This window comes from Carassius gibelio, chromosome A12, assembly GCF_023724105.1.
Source record: "Carassius gibelio isolate Cgi1373 ecotype wild population from Czech Republic chromosome A12, carGib1.2-hapl.c, whole genome shotgun sequence".
Classification (NCBI taxonomy): Eukaryota; Metazoa; Chordata; class Actinopteri; order Cypriniformes; family Cyprinidae; genus Carassius; species Carassius gibelio.
Window position 1 is genome coordinate 15,916,732 of NC_068382.1, and position 23,483 is coordinate 15,940,214.

The window sequence follows — 23,483 nt, forward strand, 5'->3', positions numbered from 1 at the left end:
TGTTTTAGTGTGTGCTTTTTTCTTATTTATTTTTAAATAACCCTTTAACTAGACAAAATCAGTGCCTGAAGGAAATCCACAAGGAAGTGACATCATTTTAGTGGGACAACAACAGCACAAACACCATCAGTAAGTATTAATAATGGATTTTATTAATTCTGTGATGCTATGTGGTATTAGCTGGTTTGTCTCGTCTTAAAAACATGACAATATTACAGACAATATTACAGAAAGCATTTCAAGCATAAAAAAAAAACATAAAAAATAACTTCACCATGTAAACTAACTCAATCTCCCACTGAACAACAGTTATTTATTTCCATCATGTTAAGCATCAGTTTTATTGGCTTTGTGCATTTTAATAATTTTAATTCACTTTCACTACAGCGTATGTATGAATGTGTGCTTTATATATAAATGCATTCTTAAATTAAACTTTTTATGTTTATTATTAAAAAATCTCAAAAGGTGCTGAAAACAGAAATATAGGCATTGCCTGTTTCAAGATGACATAAAACATACAGCTTCTGGAGAAACATTCAGTGCTGTCATACAAAGTTTAAACAATGCAGGATTGTGGGGTCCAGTTAGAGTCCAGTGGTGAATGATAAAGATCATGTTTAAAGTATGCAGTCTCACTTTAATAGACCTTTCCCAATGTCCCCGGCACTTTTGGCTGCAGGGTCTGCAGCAGGTTTGCCTGCAGACAGAATGTATTAATCAGAAAGTTTCACACTGGATAAATATAGGTATATTTCCAAGTTCTCCTATCAAAGGAAACTAAAATATTACCTCCACCCTCTTTATGGTCTCTTGCACCTCCTGTCTTTTTCTTGTCTCCGATTATTCCTCCAACTTTTTCTTTGGCAACTACAGCTGTAACGTTTATAAAAATTAATGGTCTTGCCTTTACATTTTTGGAAAAGCAAGCTGTAAATTATAGAAATTACTAGCACTGCTTGCGATTTAATTTCATTCGTTACATTCATTTTCAGGCATCAGTTTAAAGTGTTTAATTTTCATATGCCATACTGTAACCCTCAAAAGTGCATACAGTAGATGCATTAAATAAATGTTATAAAATAAGTCTTGAACTTACCAGCCTGATCAATGATCTTTTCCACATGCGCATCTGCTTTACCCTTGGCGAAGTCCATGTTTGGTGTCTGATGTCAGTGAGGAACTGAGTGTGCATCAGAGATGTGTGTACTTATAGGCTGCGGTGTTTAACATGTTAACCTCCCCCTAACCCCCCACCCCCTCTGGCATTATTCATTAGTCACTCCATGTCTGTATTTCTCTTCTCATGTATAAAATTAGTATTCAGAGACACTGAACTTCAAAATGTACCCCATCACGAGAACTGTTTGTACTGTATACAGGGTGTGGCATCACACACAATACTATACTGGAAATACAAGCTTCCACTGTTGGTGAATTAGTGTTTGGGTGAATACAGGGTTGTGTGAATCATTAAGGAAGCAACCTAAGAATTTGATGCAAAATGAGCCAAGCTGCGTAAAGCATTTTTACACTGGTTCGGTTTTTAAGATGTACAGTATCTGAAATTATATGTGATCATGTTCCTAATGTTTTTAGTTTTTTTTTTGTCTTATGCATTTTGATGATAAAGAAAGGTCTGAGGATGAGGAAATTAACAGCATGTTTTCCTTCACGAGATTTGCTTTTTGTGTTATGTGGATTATTGCTATGTTTTTAATCAGCTGTTTGGATCCATTGAATGATGAATGCTACATTTTCCAAAATCTGTTCTGATGAAGAAAAACAAAACATGCAGGCAAAGTACAGTTAATTTTCAGTTTTGGCTGAACTATTCCTTTAATCAATATTTGGTCAGAAGATAAATAACCAAGGTTGTGCAAACAGATTTGCTTCTCACCTCATTTACACCCCCCACCACGTGAATTTCTCAATACTTCGACTCAGTAGTTTTCCTGCATACTGGGTGTGTGCTGATGTATCCCTAGAAGGCAATGTTTTTAAGGAGTGGTAGATAACTGCTTGTAGTGTGTGTGTGTGTGTGTGTGTGTGTGTGTGTGTGTGTGTGTGTGTGTGTGTGTGTGAGAGACAGTTTTTTGGCTTGAAGTTTGTTGTTGAATAGCAGAGCAGAACTTGATTATATAGTGCTACATCATAAATAGATGTGGTTTATTACCCTTTATGCCCTAGAGTTAACTGCAAGTTTATTAAAGAAAGCTTATTTGGACATTTTCACACTAGGTTTAAAAATAAAATGGAAAATGTTTTTTTCTTTTGTGTTATTGTGAAAACTGTTTATTTTTAACTGTTTAACTGTTATTTTTCCCCCGTTGTATTTTGTAGTGCATACATTTGCAAAGGACACTTGCTCACAAAATAAAATTTGACTCGGCGGCATAGATTTCAACAAAACTCTTTATTTCACTTACTGTATATAGTTTATAAAATCAGCTTGCCTGCTTTGATGCCAAAATAAAAGGTATGTAGGACATTTGTTTGTCTGTGTATGTGTGTGTCCCAGAGAGAAGAGAGAAAGGCTTGAGAAAGAAAAAAGCTAGAGAAGATTGTTTCCGTGTTTTGTTCAGCTTCGTGTGTGTGTGTACTGTATATATGTGTGAGTGTGTGTAAGTGAATATAGGAGTGCTGATAAGGCAACATGCAGTCTTCAGTTTTTTTTGTGGCTTCAAAAAAAAAGAACAAACTGCTATGTTTGATAGCTTTGTCCTAGTTACCAACAGCAGACACAAGCCTGGGGTGGATCTGAACACACTGTTGAGTGACAGGACAAGGGCGGAGTTTGGGTCACCGTGATGGCAAGGCTAAACAAAGATGAAGACTGTCATCTTATTGGTAAAGATCTACACTTCTTAGCATTCCCTTGGTAAAACAGTCCCTAGAGTCAGCACAGCACAGTGCCACAGAACACTAACGACAAACTTTGCAATAGTGCTGGAGTATTGCTTTTACATTGCGGGCATCACAGATTCATGATCGCACACGACTTAACATGCATTGCAACAAAATCAAGACAAAACAGGATGTGTCTGAAGATTCGATCTCTCTCTAGAACACTGAAAGTCTCCTTGTCCTAGCAGCGGAGGGATTCAACGCAAACCTCATTCAATCTCAGATCTAATGTGTACAAGCTAATGAAGAAATGCACAGCTACATCAATACGGATATTCGTTTTTTGTTTTTAAGTACCTATGTATACAATATGCATTCACATTTTGTGAATAAACATATTTGTACTCTAACAAATCACACGGTAAGTCTATTGGTCAAGCACACAGTTACTCTATTCTGCGCACATACTGAACTAAAGGAATGTAATGTATCTCTTAATGTACGCACAGCATCTTGTGTACATTGCAGCATTTTCAAGACTAAATCAATTGAAACATGGCTATGACCTCCAAAAGATCCAGACACGCATTGCTACATGCCCTGATGAAATGAGATGTATTGCTTTTCTTACATTACTGGTCATGCAGGTTTATTTTTTCTTTTTCTCAGCCATGCTCCTAAAAGACCAGTTCAACCCTCTGATATCAGCCTCTTGGCTTCACGGTTCCTGTCCACGTTTGAGTGTTTGTGTGTGTTTTAGATGAGGTGTGGATGGGGAGAGGACCGACGATAACACTAAAGAACATGACGACACCACAGGTGGAAAAGAGGGGAAGCGTCACACATTTAACGGCTACAGGGCTCAGGGAAAGTCTTTTTCAACTTGGTGTTCCATACAGTCACAAAAAATATCAGTTACATCTGGAGTCTGGAAGGGGAGAGTCAGAGGGAAGAGACGGGACTGTTTCAGCTTCAGGCCTCTGGATTAATAACCCTGATGAACAGAAAGAACACAGATTAAGTCATTTCTGGTGTAATTCTTGTATTCTTATATTAACACATTTATCTTAACACACACACACACACGCTTTGGACATTTTGCCATGAAGAGAGTTTGCAAGGGGGTCATTCTTTTTCATGAAATAGTCAGTGAAAGAAAGTGTTTAACCTTAGCTATCAGGATTACAGGTCAAATAATAATAAAAAATGTAATCTGCATGCAAACATTGCTGGCACCTTGATAAAGATGCTGTAACATCATTTTAAATTAAGTTTGGATGGCTTTTTCCTCCACTGCTAATTGGCTGAAAATAGGAAGTTAGCCCTCACAGCAAACGGTTTAATGTATACGTAGGCTACACCTTTGATGTTCAATTAAAATGTTTGTAAAGTTTTTGATGTAGTTTGATTTGCATATCTGACATTAATGCTGATGTCAATTTCAACAGCAATAGCCCACTGGGGGGATATATAACATGTAATTTTCTAGCAATAAACATAATTCGTTTATACATGTATAATAATATAAAATACAGAATGTTATAAATATTATAATTCTGTATTTAAATAAAAAAAATATATATCATATTGTTGAAAATTTGGGGTCAGTAGGATTTCATTCTCTTTAATTTTTTTATGAAATTAATACTTTTATTCAGCATGAATACATTACATTGAGAAAATGATTTTTAATATTATAGAAGATTTTAAATACCGCTATCGTAGAATCACACACACAAAAAATGTGTCACAGTTGCAGTTTTCGACATAATAACAAGAACAGGTGGTTAACAGTAATTTAATATTATATTATTCAACAATATTACTGTTTTGAATGCAAGTATATACATGAGGAGAAATTCGATGCGTTTCTTTTATGGTATGCAACATGCTATTTATTTATTTATTTTACAAATAAATTTATTAACATATCTGTTTTTTTTTTTGTACAAAAATATGAGATTCGTCTCTCCAATGCTTAAAAAATAAATAAATAAATAAATAAAATTAACCAAATAAGCAATGGGAGACCTAAGTAAAGGGTTTTGATAAAAGTATGTTTTCTCTGTTCTCACCTCTCCACCGTCTCCTCCTTCCATCCCGCCCCCATGAGAGAAGTCACCCTGTGAAATACAGACACCATTAAAATCCAAGACAGCTTTTAGATCCATCTGGCATTCATATATTCAGCAGTGAATCTTCATATGGAGTGCAGCCACAGCTTTTGTCATGTTAAACAGCCATATTAAATAATATCCATGCAGGGATGCAGCACAGCCACAGGCCTCTCAGACTCTGCCTGTGCAGAGGGACAGTGTCTGTTCACTGCAGTGTGTTATGACTGCTGTCACTGCAGAGATGGAGGGGGGGATGGCCGTGGAGTTCCTGTGGAAGGTGAATGCAGCTGGCAGGCACATCTTCATCTGTCTCTGTCTCTGCGTTTCAGCTGTGCTGAGCTCTTCTGCTGAGTCACTGTCAGGTCCAGACACTCTCCTCCAAGGACTTTCTGCCTCACAACAAGTCTTAGTCTATTCTCTTTCTTCTTTACATCCCCCACAAAAACTTTCATTACAGCTCTCAAAATCAACATAGAATGCCATTTGCAACAAATTTTACTTTCAAAATCTAACGCATTTCAAAGTTAAACAGGCTATTCAACAAAATGTTGCAATCTGTAACATGCCAAAAAGGAAAGTTGTTTCAAGTAATAAGTGCTTACATGTTCATGAGAGATTCTAAACAAACATCTTACTTTAAGAGTAACGCTCTGAAGGCCTAACTTTGGTCCTAGATGAGCCATCTTTCCTATATTATATACACAGTGTCCAAACATTCCAAAAATTCATAATATTGAATTTTCTTTCTTTTTTTTCTTTAAGACCATCTTTTACCGGATTTTCAAGAAGAGCATCAGCAAGTAGCAAGAATATCGCGCTGGGAAAACAAAAGCATGCATCCACGAGCAGTTAGAAATGCAGAATGCAATAGCACACTTCCATTAGTAACCTGTCTGAGGATGTAAAAGTGTAACTGTTTAGTGTTTAGCATCATTTACTTGATGAATCGTGCTATTTTATTGCATCTGTGCTGTCATGCCAGAATATACGTTCTGGTGGAAGATGAGGTATTATCACAATAGAGTTCCAAGGTTGTTAGTTGATGCATTTGGAATGAGAGACCTGAGATCTGTCATTTGCTTGTCATTCACATGTGTTTAGTGAAGATTTGCTTGATCGTGGTATTGTAGTGTATCAATTTAGTTTTGCTGTCAAGCGATTAAAGATCACTGCAATTCATTTAGTACAACTTTTAACAAATTCTGTGCAGAAGTAGAGTAAACAACCCCGACCCACAAGCAAATTTGTGAACACCGATAACATTAGCTCATTAACTGGATGGGAACTGATGGGAATTCAGGTAATCAATGAAGTAATCAATGCAGCCATTCTTTCTCAGTATGCACAATGAAGAGAATGACTCCAGAGGGGGATTTAATGAAGGTAACTGAGCTCTGCTGTTATATGGATGCTTGCACTCATTCGCCCCGTCTGTGTGGTGTGATACAGCAGTCAGGTAAAGTTAAAGCCCAGTCTCAAATGCAGAATATATGCCACATTCACAGGCTACCAGCACTTCTCTCCACAAACTAAATCAACCATTCCAAACCCAATTTAACAAGCACCTCATATAAAGCCTCATCCTGTTAACAGCACAATTGCAAACAGGAAAAAACAAAACAGAATATGTTAGACTCAAAATACCAGTATTTATACAGTACATATAGTTTAGTGCAGTATTATTAAACAAAACTGTGTGTTTAAAGACAAACAGGTGTTGAGTTTGTGGTTATGCCAGATTAGACATCGATCCCTCAGGCTAGTCTTAAGTAATTTAAAGGTGTTTTAAAATGCAATGCACAAGAAAGATTCAATAAGAGACAATATGTTAATTAAGGGGATACTCCACCCCAAACTGGAAATTTTGGCATTAATCACTTACCTCCATGTCGTTCCAAACCCGTAAAAGCTTCGTTCTTCTTTGGAACACAATTTAAGATATTTTGGATGAAAACCGGGAGGCTTGTGACTGTCCCATTAACTGGCAAGTAAATTACACTGTCATGGTCCAAAAAAACTATGAAAGACATCAACAGAATAGTCCATCTGCCATCAGTGGTTCAACCGTAACATTACGGAGTGATGAGAATACAGTTTGTATGAAAAGAAAAGAAAAAAAAAAACTTTAGTCAACAATTTGTCTCCTCTGTGTCTCTCCACATCACCTTGGCACCATTTTCTTCACATAAAAAAGTATTCATTATATACAGTTCAACCACTGATTGCAGATAGACTATTCTGTCGATGTCTTTCATACTTTTCTGGACCTTGACAGTGTAGTTTACTTGGGAGTGAATGAGACAGTCACAAGCCTCCCGGTTTCCATCCAAAATATCTTAAATTGCGTTCTGAAGATGAACATAGCTTTTACGGGTTTGGAGCAACATGGAGGTAAGTGATTAATGACAACGTTTTTGGGGTGGGGTAACCCTTTAAAAGATGTGAATTTGATTTTGGAGAAAGGGTGACATCTAGTGCTGGTTGAGTAGAGTATAAACGTGCAGTCACTTACTGGGTTGACTGCAGCCACATTCTCCAGTCCCTCTGCTGTCTTCTGTCCTACTTCATTAGTGCTGCCTACCGCTGTTTCACCGACAATATTCGCCTGGTCAGTGGTCCTCTGGGCAACTGTGAGGGTTCATATTACAGAGAATTAATGTGTGACTTCTCAATTCTCAGTTTCTATTCTCTCAAGATGCACACGTATTTATTTCTCACCTGTGTTTACGCCTGACACCATTCCCTCCTTTGTCTTGTTGCCTGAAACATGAGAAATTAACATGAAATGTTCTTCAGAAATTTTGGATTTGTACAAAAACACATTCAATAAAGTTTTATATGAATGGAGGCAAAGCCATCCTAGATGTGGCTATTCTGTAGACAATGTTTTTAGAACATCATGTATTTTTTTTTTTAAGATTGCTGGATATTTCATATAGTGGATAGGTGTCAACCTACTATTATTGACAATTGAAAACAGAATAAAAAATATGTGAAACAGATTAAACATTAACATTACAACGGATTTTTAACAATATTCAACATACTTGAGACGCCGAGACAAAAACAGTAATATAGTGAAATATTATTATTATTATAATAGAAGAAATTATTACAATTTAATATATATATATTTTAAAATGTAATTTATTCCTGTGATGGCAAATCTGAATTCAGCAATCATTAATCCATTCTAAGGTGTCTCACAATCATTCAAAATATTTTTATCGTGCTTCTTTTTTTGCGCTCAAGAAACATGCACCTCATGAATCTTGTTAATAAATAATTAAATATATAATAAATTAATTATAAACGTTCATTTTAAAATTGTGGAAACCCCGATAAAAAAAAATCAGTATTCTATAATGAATAGTTTTTTTGATTATTATTTATTTATTTTTACTATGTAAGAAGTCTTTAATGTCAGTTTTTAAACAATTTAATGTCTTTGCAAAATAACATTATTTAATAATAATAATAAAAAAACAGTGACCCCTAATGGTAGGATTTGTCATATTTAGAATGTTTTTCAAAAATACCAGGAGTTAGGTCTTGATATCAATCTAATGTCATTATTTAAACCTTAGTTTTATGTTTCTATCCATAGACAGAAATTCCAGCAACGCTTCAAAGCAGATAAGATACAAATGCTTTATTAACAGGCAATGACACTATGCTTCAAAGACTGTCTTACATATACCCATAATATCAATCACACATATTAGAGCCTTTCTGTCATCAAGCATTTAAAAAATACATCACATAGATCATATAGACTGTGTAATATATGCAACCTGATTTCATATTACTCTGTCTTTCATTTATATTTATATTTATATATATATATATATATATATATATATATATATATATATATATATATATATAGTATGTCCATCTCTGTACTTAGAGTTCTCTTCTCTCACTCTCTTTCTTCAGTGAAAGCTCAGTTTTCAGTAGATTCTGCATGGCTGAGCACATCTGCTCTCCTGCTTTTCTTCTGTATGTGCCTTAAGGGAGATCTCATGGCAAAGTCTATCTGCACTGTTTGCTTTTCAAACCAACTTTTTTTATATCAGTTTGCTGGATGAATTTGAGCTGCTTGTAGATAAAGTGTTTACACCAGCATTTAAGGAGATCTCCCCTGTGTCATACAGTGTTGCTGATGACACTGAATCTTTACAAAATACAGTTCTGGATCAAAGGCCATTCATAGTTCCAAATGCAGTAGCTTTCTCTATCCCAAACAGAGAATAAGTAACCTGCCTTCGTAACAATCAACCTGAGTAATGAATTCACACCCTGGTGCACATAATACCATTTAAGCACTCTGAAACCCCCTGACAATACATGCACTAGAGTGAGAGCAGATTTGCAGGCCTGGGACCCCTGCATAGGTGACCTTGATGGGGAAGTGCTTATGAAGATTACATCACACCTAAATGCATGCTTGGTTGATTGTTGATCTGATTGGATTAGGTAAGATTACCACTCTCAGGTTATAGGTGATGAAAATTACATCAAGGACAGAAAGTTTCAAATGTATAGCTATATTTTGAGATGTATCGCACCCAGGCGGGAATCCAATGAATACTACATATTAATGGTTTTGCATTGAACTGTGTTTGTAGCTTGTATTTTCTGCCTCTGTCATGTACTCTCTACGCCATCTGTTCATTTTTGAACTGATGAGCATAAGCAACCTATGACATAACACGAGCACTGCACCTCATCTACCCATCTTTCTCTCGCGCTCTATGGTGGCGTAGAAGGATGGTGAGGGTTAGTCATCACAGTCCTCTCACAACCAGGCAAATCCTGCTGCATCGGCACACACACACATGGAGCTGGCGAGAGCAGAGAGGGAGGGAGTAAATGCTGCAGTGCTCAGCTGATCCGCTCTACATGCCACCCCCCTTACTTTCTTTCTAATACACATGCACATTAGCAATATTTTATAGTGTGTGCAGGTCAAAACTGTGTCTAGATTCTTAGTTGATGAAGTTGGAATTATTATATTGTATTGGACAGGTACATAACAGGAAAATAACTTATTCACACGCACATGAATGCATGCAGGAAATGTGTCAAGGGTAAAGTATTTTTATGCATTGATAATGAATTGATGATGAATTATTATTGTTGTTACAAATTACTACTTGTTAAATTGTTATTAGTATGTATAATGAGCATGTTGGACATTATTGAATTAAATAGAAAAATAATAAAAATTCGATTTATGTGCAACTTTGTACAAGACGTATTATGATGTATTATGTGAAACATTTTTTTTTTTAATTTAATCAGGAAATGCACCCGAAATATTAATGCACACTGATCTTTTTGGCATCTTTGGTCACTGTTTTTATGAGCTTTTACTTTGTCCCGTTCAGGTCTGCAATCTTCCACCACACCCCAGGTTTCGTTCCCTGCACCATTCTTGCCGTCAGTCTGGATCTCACATTCTCAGCAGCTTCCATCTACACTCTCACAGCTCCTCGGCAGACTAGAGCACCGCCTCACTGAGACCCTCTTCTCCTCCACAGACACACACACACACACACGCGCATACTAATGGAATGCAGATTCATCCATCACATCTGCATTAAATCTACTGGGAATATTTGCAGAGACCTTTATAGAACAAAGCTATTATTATCACTGTCAATGATGCATTTTATTATTTTACCCTTTGTGGAACACACACACAAACACAGAGAGAGACAAGAAGCAAACATCTGCACTTACCCACATACATGACCCCTTCTTTGGTCCTGAGAGCTGCCTCTTCAACTCCAGCTTTAGTTTTCTCCGCTGCGGCCACCACTCCTTCCTTGGCCATGGAGAATCCCTTCATTAGAACATCCATCCTGGACGTTGAGTTTGACAATGGTCTTCTGCAGACAGACTGACCCGGGCTGGGTTTGCAAGGGCTGACGGTGTCTGTCTATATGCTGAAAATTTCAAATGACAGGACAGAGGACTACAGACAGATTCTGTTCCGGGACAGACGGATGCACGGGCACTTTGGACGGAGAGCAGTGGAATGAGAGAGGGAGAGAGAGAGAGAGAGAAAGAGCGAGCAGGCGAGCAGGCGCAAAAGTCCAGGATGCAGAGAGACAGAACCTGCTGGATGCTGCAGTGCATTTAAGTCGTGCTGCGAATACAGCCCCCACCCAACCCACTCACACAGCAGACACGCACTGCCTCTCACCAGATGCTTTTTACAATTATTGTCATCCGCTTCAACCTCAATGCCTGGTTGTGTATTTCTTTTTGAGTAAGCATTCTTATCTGTCCAACGAAAATAATAAACACTTTACCAGAACAACAGTAATATATATATCAGTCATGACAGCTGTCGGAGTGAAAGTTTCAACCAGCATTTATTGGTAATATACATAAACTTGATTTTGGCGGATGAGATCTGCTACGCTGCTGCATAGCAAATACAATAATTTGTTCAGCTTAGTCAAAATAATGAAGAATGGCTGCTTTAAGAATGTAGAACCCCCCAGCAGATCTCTACAGGTGGTGCTGGGGAGGAGGAGGGTAACGTAAGCTCTCATAATCACCCAATATACCGATCACAGGCTAGGATACACTATATATGCGCTATGTGGATTAGGAAAGTACACCTGCATATTATAATGTGAAATCTTTGTAATATATCTGTCCCTTATTTGTATCTAATGTAATATTTGTATTTTTATGTTTTATATATAAAGTATATTGTATATAAATGCATATACATTTGATATACAGAAGAGGCAGTCAAGCAACAGAAGAGGAGAGCAGCTACTAAGTGGTTTGCTTCTTTTCTCATTAGATTTTATATATAAAGTGACGGAAGACTAATTGCACTAAACTAACTTCATGCTGCTGCTTGTCATTAAAGAGATAGTTCACCCAAAAATTTTAATTCAGTCATTTTTTACACACTCTCATGTTGTCCCAAACATCTATTAATTTCTTTCTTGTGGTGAACACAAAGGAAGATATTTTGAAGAATGTGGGGATATGACTTTACACTGACATTAATAGTAGGAAAAAATAATCATGAAAGTCACTGGGAACCAGCAACTCTTTGGTTACCCACACTCTTCAAGCTATCTACTTTTGTGTTCAGCACAAGAAAGAAATTAAGACATGTTTGGGACAACTTGACAGTGAGCAAATATTGACAATTTTATACATTTTTTGTTTAATGTTAATTTGTTTATTTTTATATAATGTGTATTTGTAATGTGTATCTTTGTTCTTATTTTTAAATACCAAATATAGAATAATGACCATGATTTTTTCTTCGCCTTCACTTTGGCCAAAACGTCTTTTATTGGTTTTTATTTTATGTTTTTATTTCATTTGATTTGTGTGTGTACTACTGTTGCAATTAAAATCGTAGAAGGGTAAAAACAAAAACAGGCAGACATTTGTATGATGCAAGTAACACAGCTACAACAAATAAAATAAAACATGTTAAGCACTGAGGATAATTTCCTAGTTGGTGATATAGCAGAACCTCTTGTAATCTGAATCCTTATTTTCTTTTTTCTGATCAGTCATATTCTTGTTTTGGGATGCAATTTTGCACTCAAAGAATTAACTTTATTAATGATGTCATTCGTATTCATGAATTAGTGAAATCATTCACATAAACGTGTGGAGAATGTAAGCATTCTTCATGCTGTAGACTGCTGGGTAGAGAACCCGGGAGACATCTTGTGAAGCACAGGCTGAGTGCTGGTTGCTGGGCTTGGAGTGCCTGGCTCAGGAGACCCTCATGTTTGTCGTCACAGCTGAGCTGCACACTGTTGAGGCACTCAAGCACAGACAAGAAGGCAGAGACCCTGAGGACCACCACACCACAGAGAAAATGCCTTCTTAGGTTCACAGTAACTCATTCTCTCCGTGTAACCCCACCACAAGCAGTCGAAATCTAGTCCGACCTCTTGGTAGGTGGGATGTTTTCACTTCAGGCTGAGAAAGAGCAGCTGATGTCTGCTCCAAAGACAGAGTTTTGGAGGCATGGTTTACCGAACAGGGTCAGCGCTAAGAACAAGAGCTTTTGTGTGTTAAAAAAACTCTAGCCATTTATCACTGCAGACAATCTCTGGACTGGAATCATAGCATATTTAAAGCTGTACTGACTTCTGTTTTATTTATTTTTTATTTATTTAGCAAACAAAATATTTGAGCCGCATAACTAGAAATGTGCATTCTTAAAACGTTCTTTATTGCCATCCATGCAAAATCTATAATATCCTGGAATCTTGCCATTGCCTGCCATCCAGCTGATGAACGATAAAAAAATTGACAGCCAATCAGAATACATTGTGCTTTAAAGCGCTTAACTATTTAAGGCGATGACATAATTGCAGTCCATACTTATAATAATCAGAATATTATTGTGCATTGGTGTGTGAACGCTAATATTGTTACCTTATTGTAGTGTTAGCAGTGTATAACTAAAAGTAATTATCATTGAGTGTGGAAGGGAGCTGTAACGGATTTAAATGGCAGATTTCCTTCTATTGTTAGAGGGTGTTGATACTGTCCAGGGAGTGAGAGAGCAACAGCAAAAGTGAGTGGGAGAGGGAACAAAGAGGGTGAGGATACCGGCTGCTGTGGACTAGAGGCTGAATTTTTTGGGGGAAAAATTAATGATTTACATTAAATTTAATGTTTGCGCAATGTAAAAAAAAATCATGGGAGTGGGAGGGAATGGGGGTCATTCTATCGGGATTGGGATGGGATTTCCCCCTCCCTGTTTTTTTTTTCATGGGATTGGGACAGGACAGGATTTTCTCTTTTTTTTTTTTGTGGTAGTGGGACGGGAGAATCCACTCCTGAGTCACCCTCTACTTTGGACGGAGAGAGAGAGAGAGAGAGAGAGAGAGAGAGAGAGAGAGAGAGAGAGAGATGTGGGGAGTTCCCAGAATTGTTTAAGACTAGTTTTAAAAACTGCCATCCGGAGGAAAACTTTCAGTACCTCTGTAAGGCAAGATGGCCCAAACTCTGCCTCTGCTGCTGTTGGCCGTGCTGAACTCTCTGAGCTGCCACAGCGAGGTGAGGGCCAGGGACCCTGACGTGGAGGAAGAAGAGGCTGTGGGAATTGGAGGAAGTGCACAGCATATTTCTGGAACCTTTGGGACCACTCACCTACCCTTGCCCCATGAAAATCATGGCATCCCAAAGCCTTCAGATGGCAACCCTCAAAACTCAAGAGAGACTGTACATCCATCTGCACAGAGAGGGTGAGTCAAACTGACATTTCAAACTGTGTAACTTTACATAAACTTGTGTGTGAATCAGGTCTGAGTATTTCATATGTGTATTAATGATTAAAAATGTTGTGAAAAATATATATTTTATTAATATAAATGTATAAATATTTTTAAAATGTTAATATATTTGCCTTTTCAAGTTATACTATATTAACTTCTTAGGTCACCTCTAATTTTCAAGACCCATGCTCATAACCCTCATATGCTTTCATAACCCATGAGTTTTACACTAGTAGTCAGAAGCCTGGAACAGTTTTTATTAGTATTATTATTACTTATAATTTACCACTTTGCGGAATAATACTAAACTCAAAACTATGAAATAACTTAATGAAAGTAGGAATTATGTAGTTACAAAAAAATGGCTATAAATTAAAACAATTTTATAAAAATCTTGCCCAAAGTAAGTCTAATAATTTTATCAACTTAAGAGGTGCATCATGGGACGCTTTTGTCTTGCTGGTTGGGGTCCCCTGTCTGGCCCAACCCATTCATGAACAAATTTAAAAACAACATTATTTAAATTAAAAATAATTAATAAAAGTATACAAATAATGGTAATTTTGTAAGAAATTTTGATTATTATAATATGCATTTTTTTATTAAGTTCATAATAAATGTCCTTTATAATTCATACATGGGTTATTCTTTTACAAAACAAACTGCATGTTAAATACAAAAATAAAAGCATTTAACAAACCTTTTTAAGACCATGAGAAACAAATTCAAGTCAAGTTTCTAAATGTACTCTAATTTATTTGTTTATTTAGGCTAAATATTCAAAGCTATAGTACATAACAGAACAAACCATTGAATGGACTATACATGTATCCCACATAGTGGTTTTCATTACTATCGTGTTAATAATGCACTTTCCCTGACTAAAGCAAATTGTATTCTCCCATTGTGCTGGAATGAATTAGCCCAGGAGGCTTGATTACAGTAATCTTACAAGGAAAATACATGTTAGAGCTTCAGTGATCTAATCTAAAACAGTTGCTGGGAACGTTTTATGGAGTGACTGTGTTCCAACTCTAATACTGTGATGAGAGGATATATTTAGGAAGGGTCTTGTGATGCAAATGTTAAGCCATCCACTTCTACACCGCTCTCTCTCAAATGTGTATTTCAGCCTTGATAACACACCCAGTAACCTTCTTTGGGAGCTCTATACGTATTTCTTAAGTATGAGATTTAATGAAAGGAATTAGACCGGACTGAGCATGCTCAGTACAGCATAACAGCAAGGCAGAGGACAGGTACCCACAGCAGTTTTCAAGAGCATTTACCTTTTAGTCTGGACCCTGAACAAAAGGAAATGAGCAACAGCAGTGTTCAGAAAAGACATAGGGGAAAAGCTAATCAGAAGGTATTTAAAGAAAAATAAGAGAGATATTAAAGAGAGGCAAAGATGAAAGAAAGGTAGACAGTTGAAGGGATGTGGGTACATGAAGACAGATTAATGATAAAGCCATAAAGCGGCAGACAGGACTAGCATTCAGCCAAACTATGACCGAATCAGTGTCTGAATAGGCCGGATGTTTTACTGGACAAAGGGAATATGGTTCAAGGTGGCAATGAGAGAAAACGGGACAGCCCACCGCTATCTAATGTCTGTTTCTGCAGCGGATGCACAAAGGAAGGTCAGTTGAAAAAGCATGAGTAAGGGGTCGTTCATACAGGACATGTTTTTGCATTTATAAACAGCTAGAAAAGAATGGAACATGGTTTAAAAGTTGAAGTGTTTTTACCTTGACATGCCATCTTAATAAAAGGGGATGCTAAAAAAAAATATTGAAAAATCACAGAAATTTATGATTCATACCATTCACACAGGATGCTTTGCTGTGTCATGCCAAATTAAAAAAGACAGAAAAATGCAGCATGTGTCCCATAGGAACACAACGAAATCTTTGCATATGCAGGAACACATGCCATGTGAACAGCCTCTAAGAAAAGCTTCCAAGTCATTTGAGGGGAATAAACTGTGCATGAACACAGACAGCGGAAAGAAAGAGAACTGACATGGAAAATCCTGTTTATATACTTTTCTGTCAGCTCATATCATGTTCAAAATGAGAACACCCATTCAATACCGTTTACACATTATCAGCAATCATCATCACTGTTGGGAAATGAGACTACAATGCTTAAACAACTTTTGAGCAGTTGAGAATAGTTGCCATACCTTTCAGAGTTTGACAACAACTGCGTCATTTTCTGCAAAATGTACTTTGTGTACTTTTTTCTATGTTTACGAAATACTACACCACAGAAAAGCACAGACTTGCCAAAATAAGATTGAGGATGTGTAAACAAGGTAATCAATGTGGACTCATCAGATTCCCTCCGATTTAACAGAAAGCTAAAAATAAACATAACGAGCTTGCAAATAGAACAACACATAAAGCAATTATATCTAGCCCTGAGCATGTTGGGAAGGGGTATAACAGGAAACATTAGGGGCTCAAGAGCATTCATCTCCATCAGTCTTACACACTTCCCTTGTCTTTCTTTCTTATTTCATGTTTTATCTTCCCAATCCTCCTCTCTCCTGACAGAAACTGGTGTGCATATGTAAAGCACCGTATGGTCACAACAGCCGTACTCTGCACTACGGAGACTCAGACGGTGAAATCTGTGAACCCGTTCTGACGGAGCTCCTGACTGCCAAATCATCACGTAAGTCACATCAACTCAAACAACCACAGATCATACGTTTCTGCTTTGGTTTACTTTCTGAACGATGATGATCAGGTATAGGCAGTCCTCACGGCCGGTTTACAAGCAGCAGCAGATATCACTCTCTTCTATGAACTTTAAATGTTGCCAAGGATATCGAGGACACAACTGTATGGTAAAAGGTTACATTGCATGCAAATCATGGATTCCATCCAGTTTTGGTGACTCATCTGCTGCTTCCTCTTTATTTTCCAGACAAACCTGAGGATGAGAAGCATGCTTTAAAGTCTGAGATTTATGACAATGGCAGTTCAGGCAAGTCTGTTGTTTTGGGCAAGGCTGGCTTTACCTTGAACCTTTCATACCTTTTCTTTTTCTGCAAGTTTGCTTTTTTAAAACAACCTTTCTGACAAGCAGAGAAAATATATCCAGCAAGCCTTTGGCTTAGACTTGAGATGTTGTGGTTAACTTGCTTCCCGCATTCTCTTTCCAAACAAAATGTGTTTGCTCTTGTCTAGGAGGTAAAATGGGAACTGACCAACCGGAAGATGCAAACTGGGCTGGCAAGCCTCTACAAGAGGCTCCCAATTCAGGGTTCTTCACCAAACCAGAGTCCTGTTGGTAAGATGTCAAGTCTGTGGCCAGACAACCTAGGCACACAAGGAAAAACATTTAGACTGACACATTGCAGTATCCATAGGCTGTGAGATTTCACCATCAAAAAGTTAACAGCTTCTGGAGGTTATCCTGTCTTATAAACAAACTCCATCATTATCTGATTACACCCAAAGACGGAAGGAGACAGGGCAAAAAAGTCATCAGTAAGCCAAATGCTCAAAATTAATCACATAATAGATGATTGGAAAGAGGTTTATAGCTTCTCTTGGAACTAGAACTTTCATTCAAAGAAAGTGTCATCACCACTGAGCGCATTCTGTTTGAATACAAATACAGCCTATAAAAGGAACATCCATCAAAAATGCATTAGCTGTAGTCAGATACTCAGCGACATAGTGAGATGTGTTTGTTTTGGAGGCATCTAAGGAAAGGGTTACCCCTGAGGAAAACACCATAAAAACTCAAGCGGGGCCCGTTAGGCACAGTGATGTCCTCTAGGAATGAGGGTTCTGGCAGGAGACTCTCTGCATGAGCTCAACGATTTAAAGCTATTTCTGTTGATGTGTGAGGAATCAATATGCTGATATAGACACAAAGTATTTTTAAATGTGTATATAATACGGCACACAAATAACAAGCTGAGCTTTCTTCCACTGTTTTCACTTCATAACAATTGTATGTCTTCAACATTAAAGTGGCTTGTTATCAATATTCCAGGTGCCAGAGAAGGGATACCTACCTCTCAGCCTTTGCCATTCCTTGATTCATCCATTCTTCTGCCGATGCATCAGTTAATGTCAACTATGATGAGTCAGCTTCAACCAGTGCTGGAAAGCTTCAATCAAACACTGAAGCATCTGTCCAGTGAGGTACAGGCATTGTCTCAGGACCTTCAGCAGTTGCGGATGGAAAAGGAAGACAACAGGTCCATGAACCAAGGTCAAAGTCACAGTGGACCTATCGAGCAGAGACTAGAGCTTAGTCATCTCCAGATTGCTCAAATGAAAATCCAACTGGATACACAGAAAGACCAGATGGAGAGGGCCTTTCCGGCCCAGCAAGACCTGCTGAGACACAACTTAAAACTGAAGGAAGAGATGGATGATCAGATCAGTCAAAGTCATGATACACAGGTCATTCATTCCCCATGACTCCTTGAAAAGGGTACTCAAAAATCCTAACACATAAAAAGAGTGCATAAATTAACAAATAATATATTTTTGTGTTATATCAATAGGTGAATATCCAGTCTCTATCTGAATTGGTTGAGGAGGTGAGACTTGACCAGAGGAAGCTGGAAGGGTGGCTGCAGAGAGAACCTGCTGAGTTTGTAAATCCAAGTGGAAGCAAGCCAACAGAGATGTCAGGAGTGTGGGAGGCCATCACTCAACTACATCAGAAGGCACAAAGTAACTCTGAGAGCTCAGCAGCTTGTCTGAGACTTCTAAGGACTCCGATAGAGCTGTCCGGGCTCTGCAAAGAGACCTACTGAACCTGGGTCTGAGCCTAGAGGAGGTCAACAAACGCAGTACTCAGGGCAGGGTGCTCAACAGTATTGGCGAACTTACCGCTAACCTAAATGCACATAAGGGTCAATTGAAAGAAATCGAGTTTGACCTGGACAACATCTACCAACGACTAAATAGAAATTATTCAGTAATTGCAGAGCAAGCCTGTAGCTGTAAATTGATTGGCAGTTCACTAGCTAGGTTGGAGCTGGAGGTGGCTAATGTGACACAGTTAGCAAAAGAGAACCAACTTGCACTTGAGGAGGTAGATTTAAAGAAGATTCAGGCCACCGAAATGCAGGATCTTCATCAGGGCCTGCTGAATATAAATGAGTCATTGGCCTTTGAGCAGGGCAGAAGCAGAAGTCTTCAAGAGAGTATGTCCAGACAACAGGCTTCTCTCCTACACAGCCAGCAAGTGATCGAAGACCTGAGACAGCGGGATGAGGACAAGTCAAATGCAATTCGAAGCCTAACAGCCACCTTCTCTGCCCTCCTGAATGATGCTGTACGCCATTCTGAAGTCCTGGAAGTGCTACTCGGAGAGGAGGTCTTGGAAATTCTTAAACTGGTCACACAGCCAAAAAAAAAAAAGACCTCAAGATCCCAGATCTTTTACAGAGAATAGGTGTGCTGCAGGAAAAGATTGAGACACATGATAGGATTCTGGCCTCCCTTTGGAGAAAGCATCCTGACGGAAATGAGATGAATAGCGATGACCCAATGGCATACTTAGAGGGGACCGCTAAAAATAACCAGGTGAGGGGCTGAACTGCAGGCAGATATAGCATCCCTACATCAGAATCTAGAGGGTCATTTGCACGTTTCAAAATCTTTTTAGTAACACAGAAGAACTAGTCAGCTCGACTAGAAGCCTGAATCTAGATGACGTTTGGAGACTGGTGAGAAAGAAAGGCGGCAAAAGAAAGGGGAGCCAAAAGCAAGAAGATCTAATCAAAAGAGAAGAAAAGTCTTCCAGTGGACGAACAAAAAGATACATAAAAAGAGGTAAGAGATTTATTAATACAGTTATTTAATTTGCCATTCATTTTGAATATGAATGCAGTAGTAATTTGGTACTGAAAGACTTACATAGTGTACATCAGGGGTGTCAAACTCATATTTCTAAAGGGGATGGAGTCCTGCAGAGTAGAGATTCAACTCTAATTAAACACTCCGGATCCTAATCATGTCCTTCAGGCTTATTTGAAAACTACATGGTTTGTGTGTTGGAACAAAACTCTGCAGGGCTGGTGTACATACAACACTGCCCCTCTAAGGACAACACTAAAACTACATTATGACAAAGCATTTTTTTTCTCTAACTGAAACCTATACTCTTCACCTAAAAATCATCTAAATAATTTCACCTCTTCAGAACATGCTCAGTTACCACATTCTCCCGTGGTGTTCATCACAAGCTTGGACAACAGAAGAGAACCAAATGGGGAGCTCACTTCGAAAAACATGGCTGTGAACTATGGTGGTACTTTTAATCCCACATCAGGGGTGTTCCAGGCGACTGAGACTGGATTCTGTATGTTTTTAGTGACCTTAGACTTTGAGAGAGGCCTTTCATTGGCTGTACTGAAGTGCAGTCGAGTACCAGTGGCTTCTTTCAGACAGGAACGAGGGGAAAAAAGGGGACCAGTGAGTCGAGCCACCCTGCTGGAACTTCGGCAAGGGGAGACAGTTACATTAGAATTGATGCTTGGATCATTACGAAAAGTGCAGCCTTGGGACAACACACTGTCTGGACTATTGCTCTTCATTACCGAGCACAAGGACATGCTGTGAAGAGAAATGGGTGAGCAACAAAGGAATGGGAGGAGACGTTTAGTCTGACACACTGTGCGTCACTGCCAGACGTGCTTTTCTTTGTATGCATGCAGCCTCTTCCCTGATGATGCATACTTCTTGAAAGATTGTGACTGATTTTGGACTAAAATTGGGAAAACAAGGTAAGTTAAAGAAATAAGAAGACCATAATATAACAGAAACCGTTAGATACCACTAGTCCTTCTACTGATCTTTAAAATGTGTAGAATGTAATAATAAGGCAAGGAGCATATTACGGAAACCAGTGTCTATAAGGTAATATTAATAAACAAAAAACTTCAAATAGTGAGAGGAGCTCTGTACAAGAATGGACATCCTGCAAACCATGCATTCAAATGATCACATTAAATGCAAATGTCAATCAAGAATTAAACAATGTTTGTGTACTAAAATAAGGCAATTTACTTTAAAGAAAAACAAAAGGTACATTGGACTAATTCTGTGTACAGAACATATTTTCTTGGTAAACATAAGGCACCTCTCTTAAAACCAGATATTGTGCACAATTTAAAAAAAGGTTCATATTAGTCATTTTACATGTTTCCTTACACATTAAACAATTAAGACAACAGCATTGTGTAGTCCTTTATCTAGCCAGATGAGCTTAATGAGTTCGAATGTGATTTTCGGTACCTGGCATGATTGTAATGGACAGAATAGGCTTGAGCACAACTGCAGCCCAAACAATAAGAAAAGACACACAAGCAATGGGAGATGGGAATCTTCAATACAAAGCTAAGGGTTTTGTACCTGTATAACTGATATTTCCCAGTCTGCTAGAACAACTTATTTAAATGCATCCCAGTGATATAACATGACCTTCAATGCAGAAATGACCAGCTTGTCTTTCAAGGCAAAGTCCCCTGGTTTTGACGTTAAACCTGTATTTTCCACAAGTGCTAATCATTTTTATATATATGAAAGGTGAACTAAAATTGTCTGTCCTTACTTTTCAGTAAATTACAGACAAAGGGACAAGTTTGAAACATTATATCAAAGACAAATAATGATAATTTACCCACACTTTCATAGGAAGTTATTAAATGTAGAATTTCATATGATAGCCATAAATTTAGTATTTGAAAGGTTGAGCTGCTCTGTAAAATATTGAGAAAGTCAGTTATAAGAACAGTGTTAATAGTCCTGACAAGTAAAAATATCTTACAACAGTAATTCATACTATATGACATGACATGAATAAATAGCACATGCATTTGCATTATTCGATCACATTCGACATTTGAGTCGTATGATTCCCAAGCATCACAACATTAGATTCAAGGCTGTTCACTGTTTAAATGAGGCATTGAAAACAGCAATCCAATCTGACACTGATGAAGGTTATTGGATATGATATAACAACATTTATGAAGCTCTCGGGGCTGTGGGCACACATCTGCACACCACACACCTGCAATAAACCAGATCATAGCTGCCATTCTGAGAGATTGGAAATCAAATCACCGTATCTTCTAGATGAACAGATCTTATACGGCAGCGGTGTTGGCAATATTTGTCCAGTCATACTTCAGTTCTTCAGGCCAAACAAGGGGTGATGATCAAATGACTCCGGTCCTCATACCTAAACGTTCTATTCGTAACTGTGAATGTGTTTCCCAGTCTTCACAAAACGGGAAGGTTTCAAATAAAATATCTTATTGCTGCTAACACTCAGTTTTGTATTTGAATCTCAACTGGACAAATTCTCAGAAAGGAAAGCTGTTGAAGGAATCATTTTTCAAAAAAAGGCTATTAAGTAAAATATCAACATGTAGTTTACGGGACATTTTTTTTTGGATACATATGTGGGTCATTTGAATTAAATAGGGAGCGTTCATGCTTGAACTTAAGCATATCCCAAGCATACGATTGGAGGTTTAGTCTGAATATCAACCCCAAAATGTCTGCCTCCCAAGTCAGTCAATAACAGAGGGTCGATCCTCAAGTCTACTTCCACACGGCTCCATTACTGCTGGCATCATGCCACACCTCCATGCAGACGTATCGTTTTACACCGCTTTCACAGAAAGCACCATATGCTCTTCAATGCTCATCCAATATATAAAAGAGTGCCTGAAGAAGGAAAAATGGTGGCGATGGGGATGATGTGTGTACTGATGCCTGCAGAACCGCTGTCCTTTATTTCCCCGGGTGTCTGTCATGGCACATACTGTCCAGCAGAGGGTGCTACATGACACAAAGAGCATTACTGCAACCAGGCGAGGAATTACAGGTTTACAGGGAGGCAAATGTTCTGCCTAGCAGCGCTCCCACAGCTCTGTTTAGGAACTGAGGCAATAAGTCATAAAAGTGAGCATGGATATCTCCATGATTTCTCTCAGGCTGTCATTGGAGGGAAATTGATCATATTTTGATATCCTGTGATTCAACCATTTTGGCGAGTGTTTTCTTGACTCGAAGAGCTGTGAGGCGAGAGGCTGGGTTGTGTGCCCAGCACTCAGACATGAGCTTCAGCATGGCCCGTAAGCACTGTGTGGAGACAAAAAAACAAAACACGGTTGTATTTTACACTATAAAATAGTCTGTTACAAAGCAGTGATGTTTAAATCAAAAATCAAAGTCAC

General features: G+C 38.1%; 2 protein-coding genes, 1 long non-coding RNA gene and 1 pseudogene across 4 annotated transcripts in view; 1 reads left to right on the top strand and 3 right to left on the bottom strand.

Moving 5' to 3' along the window:
• Positions 1 to 130: 130 nt before the first annotated feature.
• On the bottom strand, positions 131 to 1,249 carry LOC128025292 (uncharacterized). The gene is made up of 3 exons (XR_008186127.1): positions 1,100 to 1,249; positions 793 to 876; positions 131 to 700 (listed from the first exon to the last, which is right to left on the bottom strand). It is a non-coding gene; the product is annotated as an uncharacterized LOC128025292 (long non-coding RNA).
• Positions 1,250 to 2,397: 1,148 nt separating this feature from the next.
• On the bottom strand, positions 2,398 to 11,109 carry LOC128025291 (alpha-synuclein-like). 2 transcript variants are annotated; one of them, XM_052611502.1, is made up of 6 exons: positions 10,713 to 11,109; positions 7,683 to 7,724; positions 7,477 to 7,592; positions 6,530 to 6,547; positions 4,923 to 4,970; positions 2,398 to 3,841 (listed from the first exon to the last, which is right to left on the bottom strand). In XM_052611502.1, the coding sequence occupies exons 1-6, from the start codon at positions 10,831 to 10,833 to the stop codon at positions 3,833 to 3,835; spliced, it is 354 nt and encodes a 117-aa protein (XP_052467462.1). In that variant the 5' UTR covers positions 10,834 to 11,109; the 3' UTR covers positions 2,398 to 3,832. The 2 variants fall into 2 exon arrangements, with proteins under 2 accessions (XP_052467462.1, XP_052467463.1); XM_052611503.1 differs by lacking the exon at positions 6,530 to 6,547 and having other exon boundaries at positions 10,713 to 11,102.
• A 2,789-nt stretch (positions 11,110 to 13,898) lies between these two features.
• LOC128025648 (multimerin-2-like) lies at positions 13,899 to 21,073 on the top strand (annotated as a pseudogene).
• Positions 21,074 to 21,276: 203 nt separating this feature from the next.
• LOC128025288 (bone morphogenetic protein receptor type-1A) overlaps positions 21,277 to 23,483 on the bottom strand; it is a 34,730-nt gene continuing 32,523 nt past the window's right edge. The window contains exon 13 of the mRNA XM_052611499.1: positions 21,277 to 23,388. Coding sequence (XP_052467459.1) covers positions 23,263 to 23,388 — 126 coding nt within the window. The 3' untranslated portion in view covers positions 21,277 to 23,262. The remainder of the gene's footprint in view (positions 23,389 to 23,483) is intronic.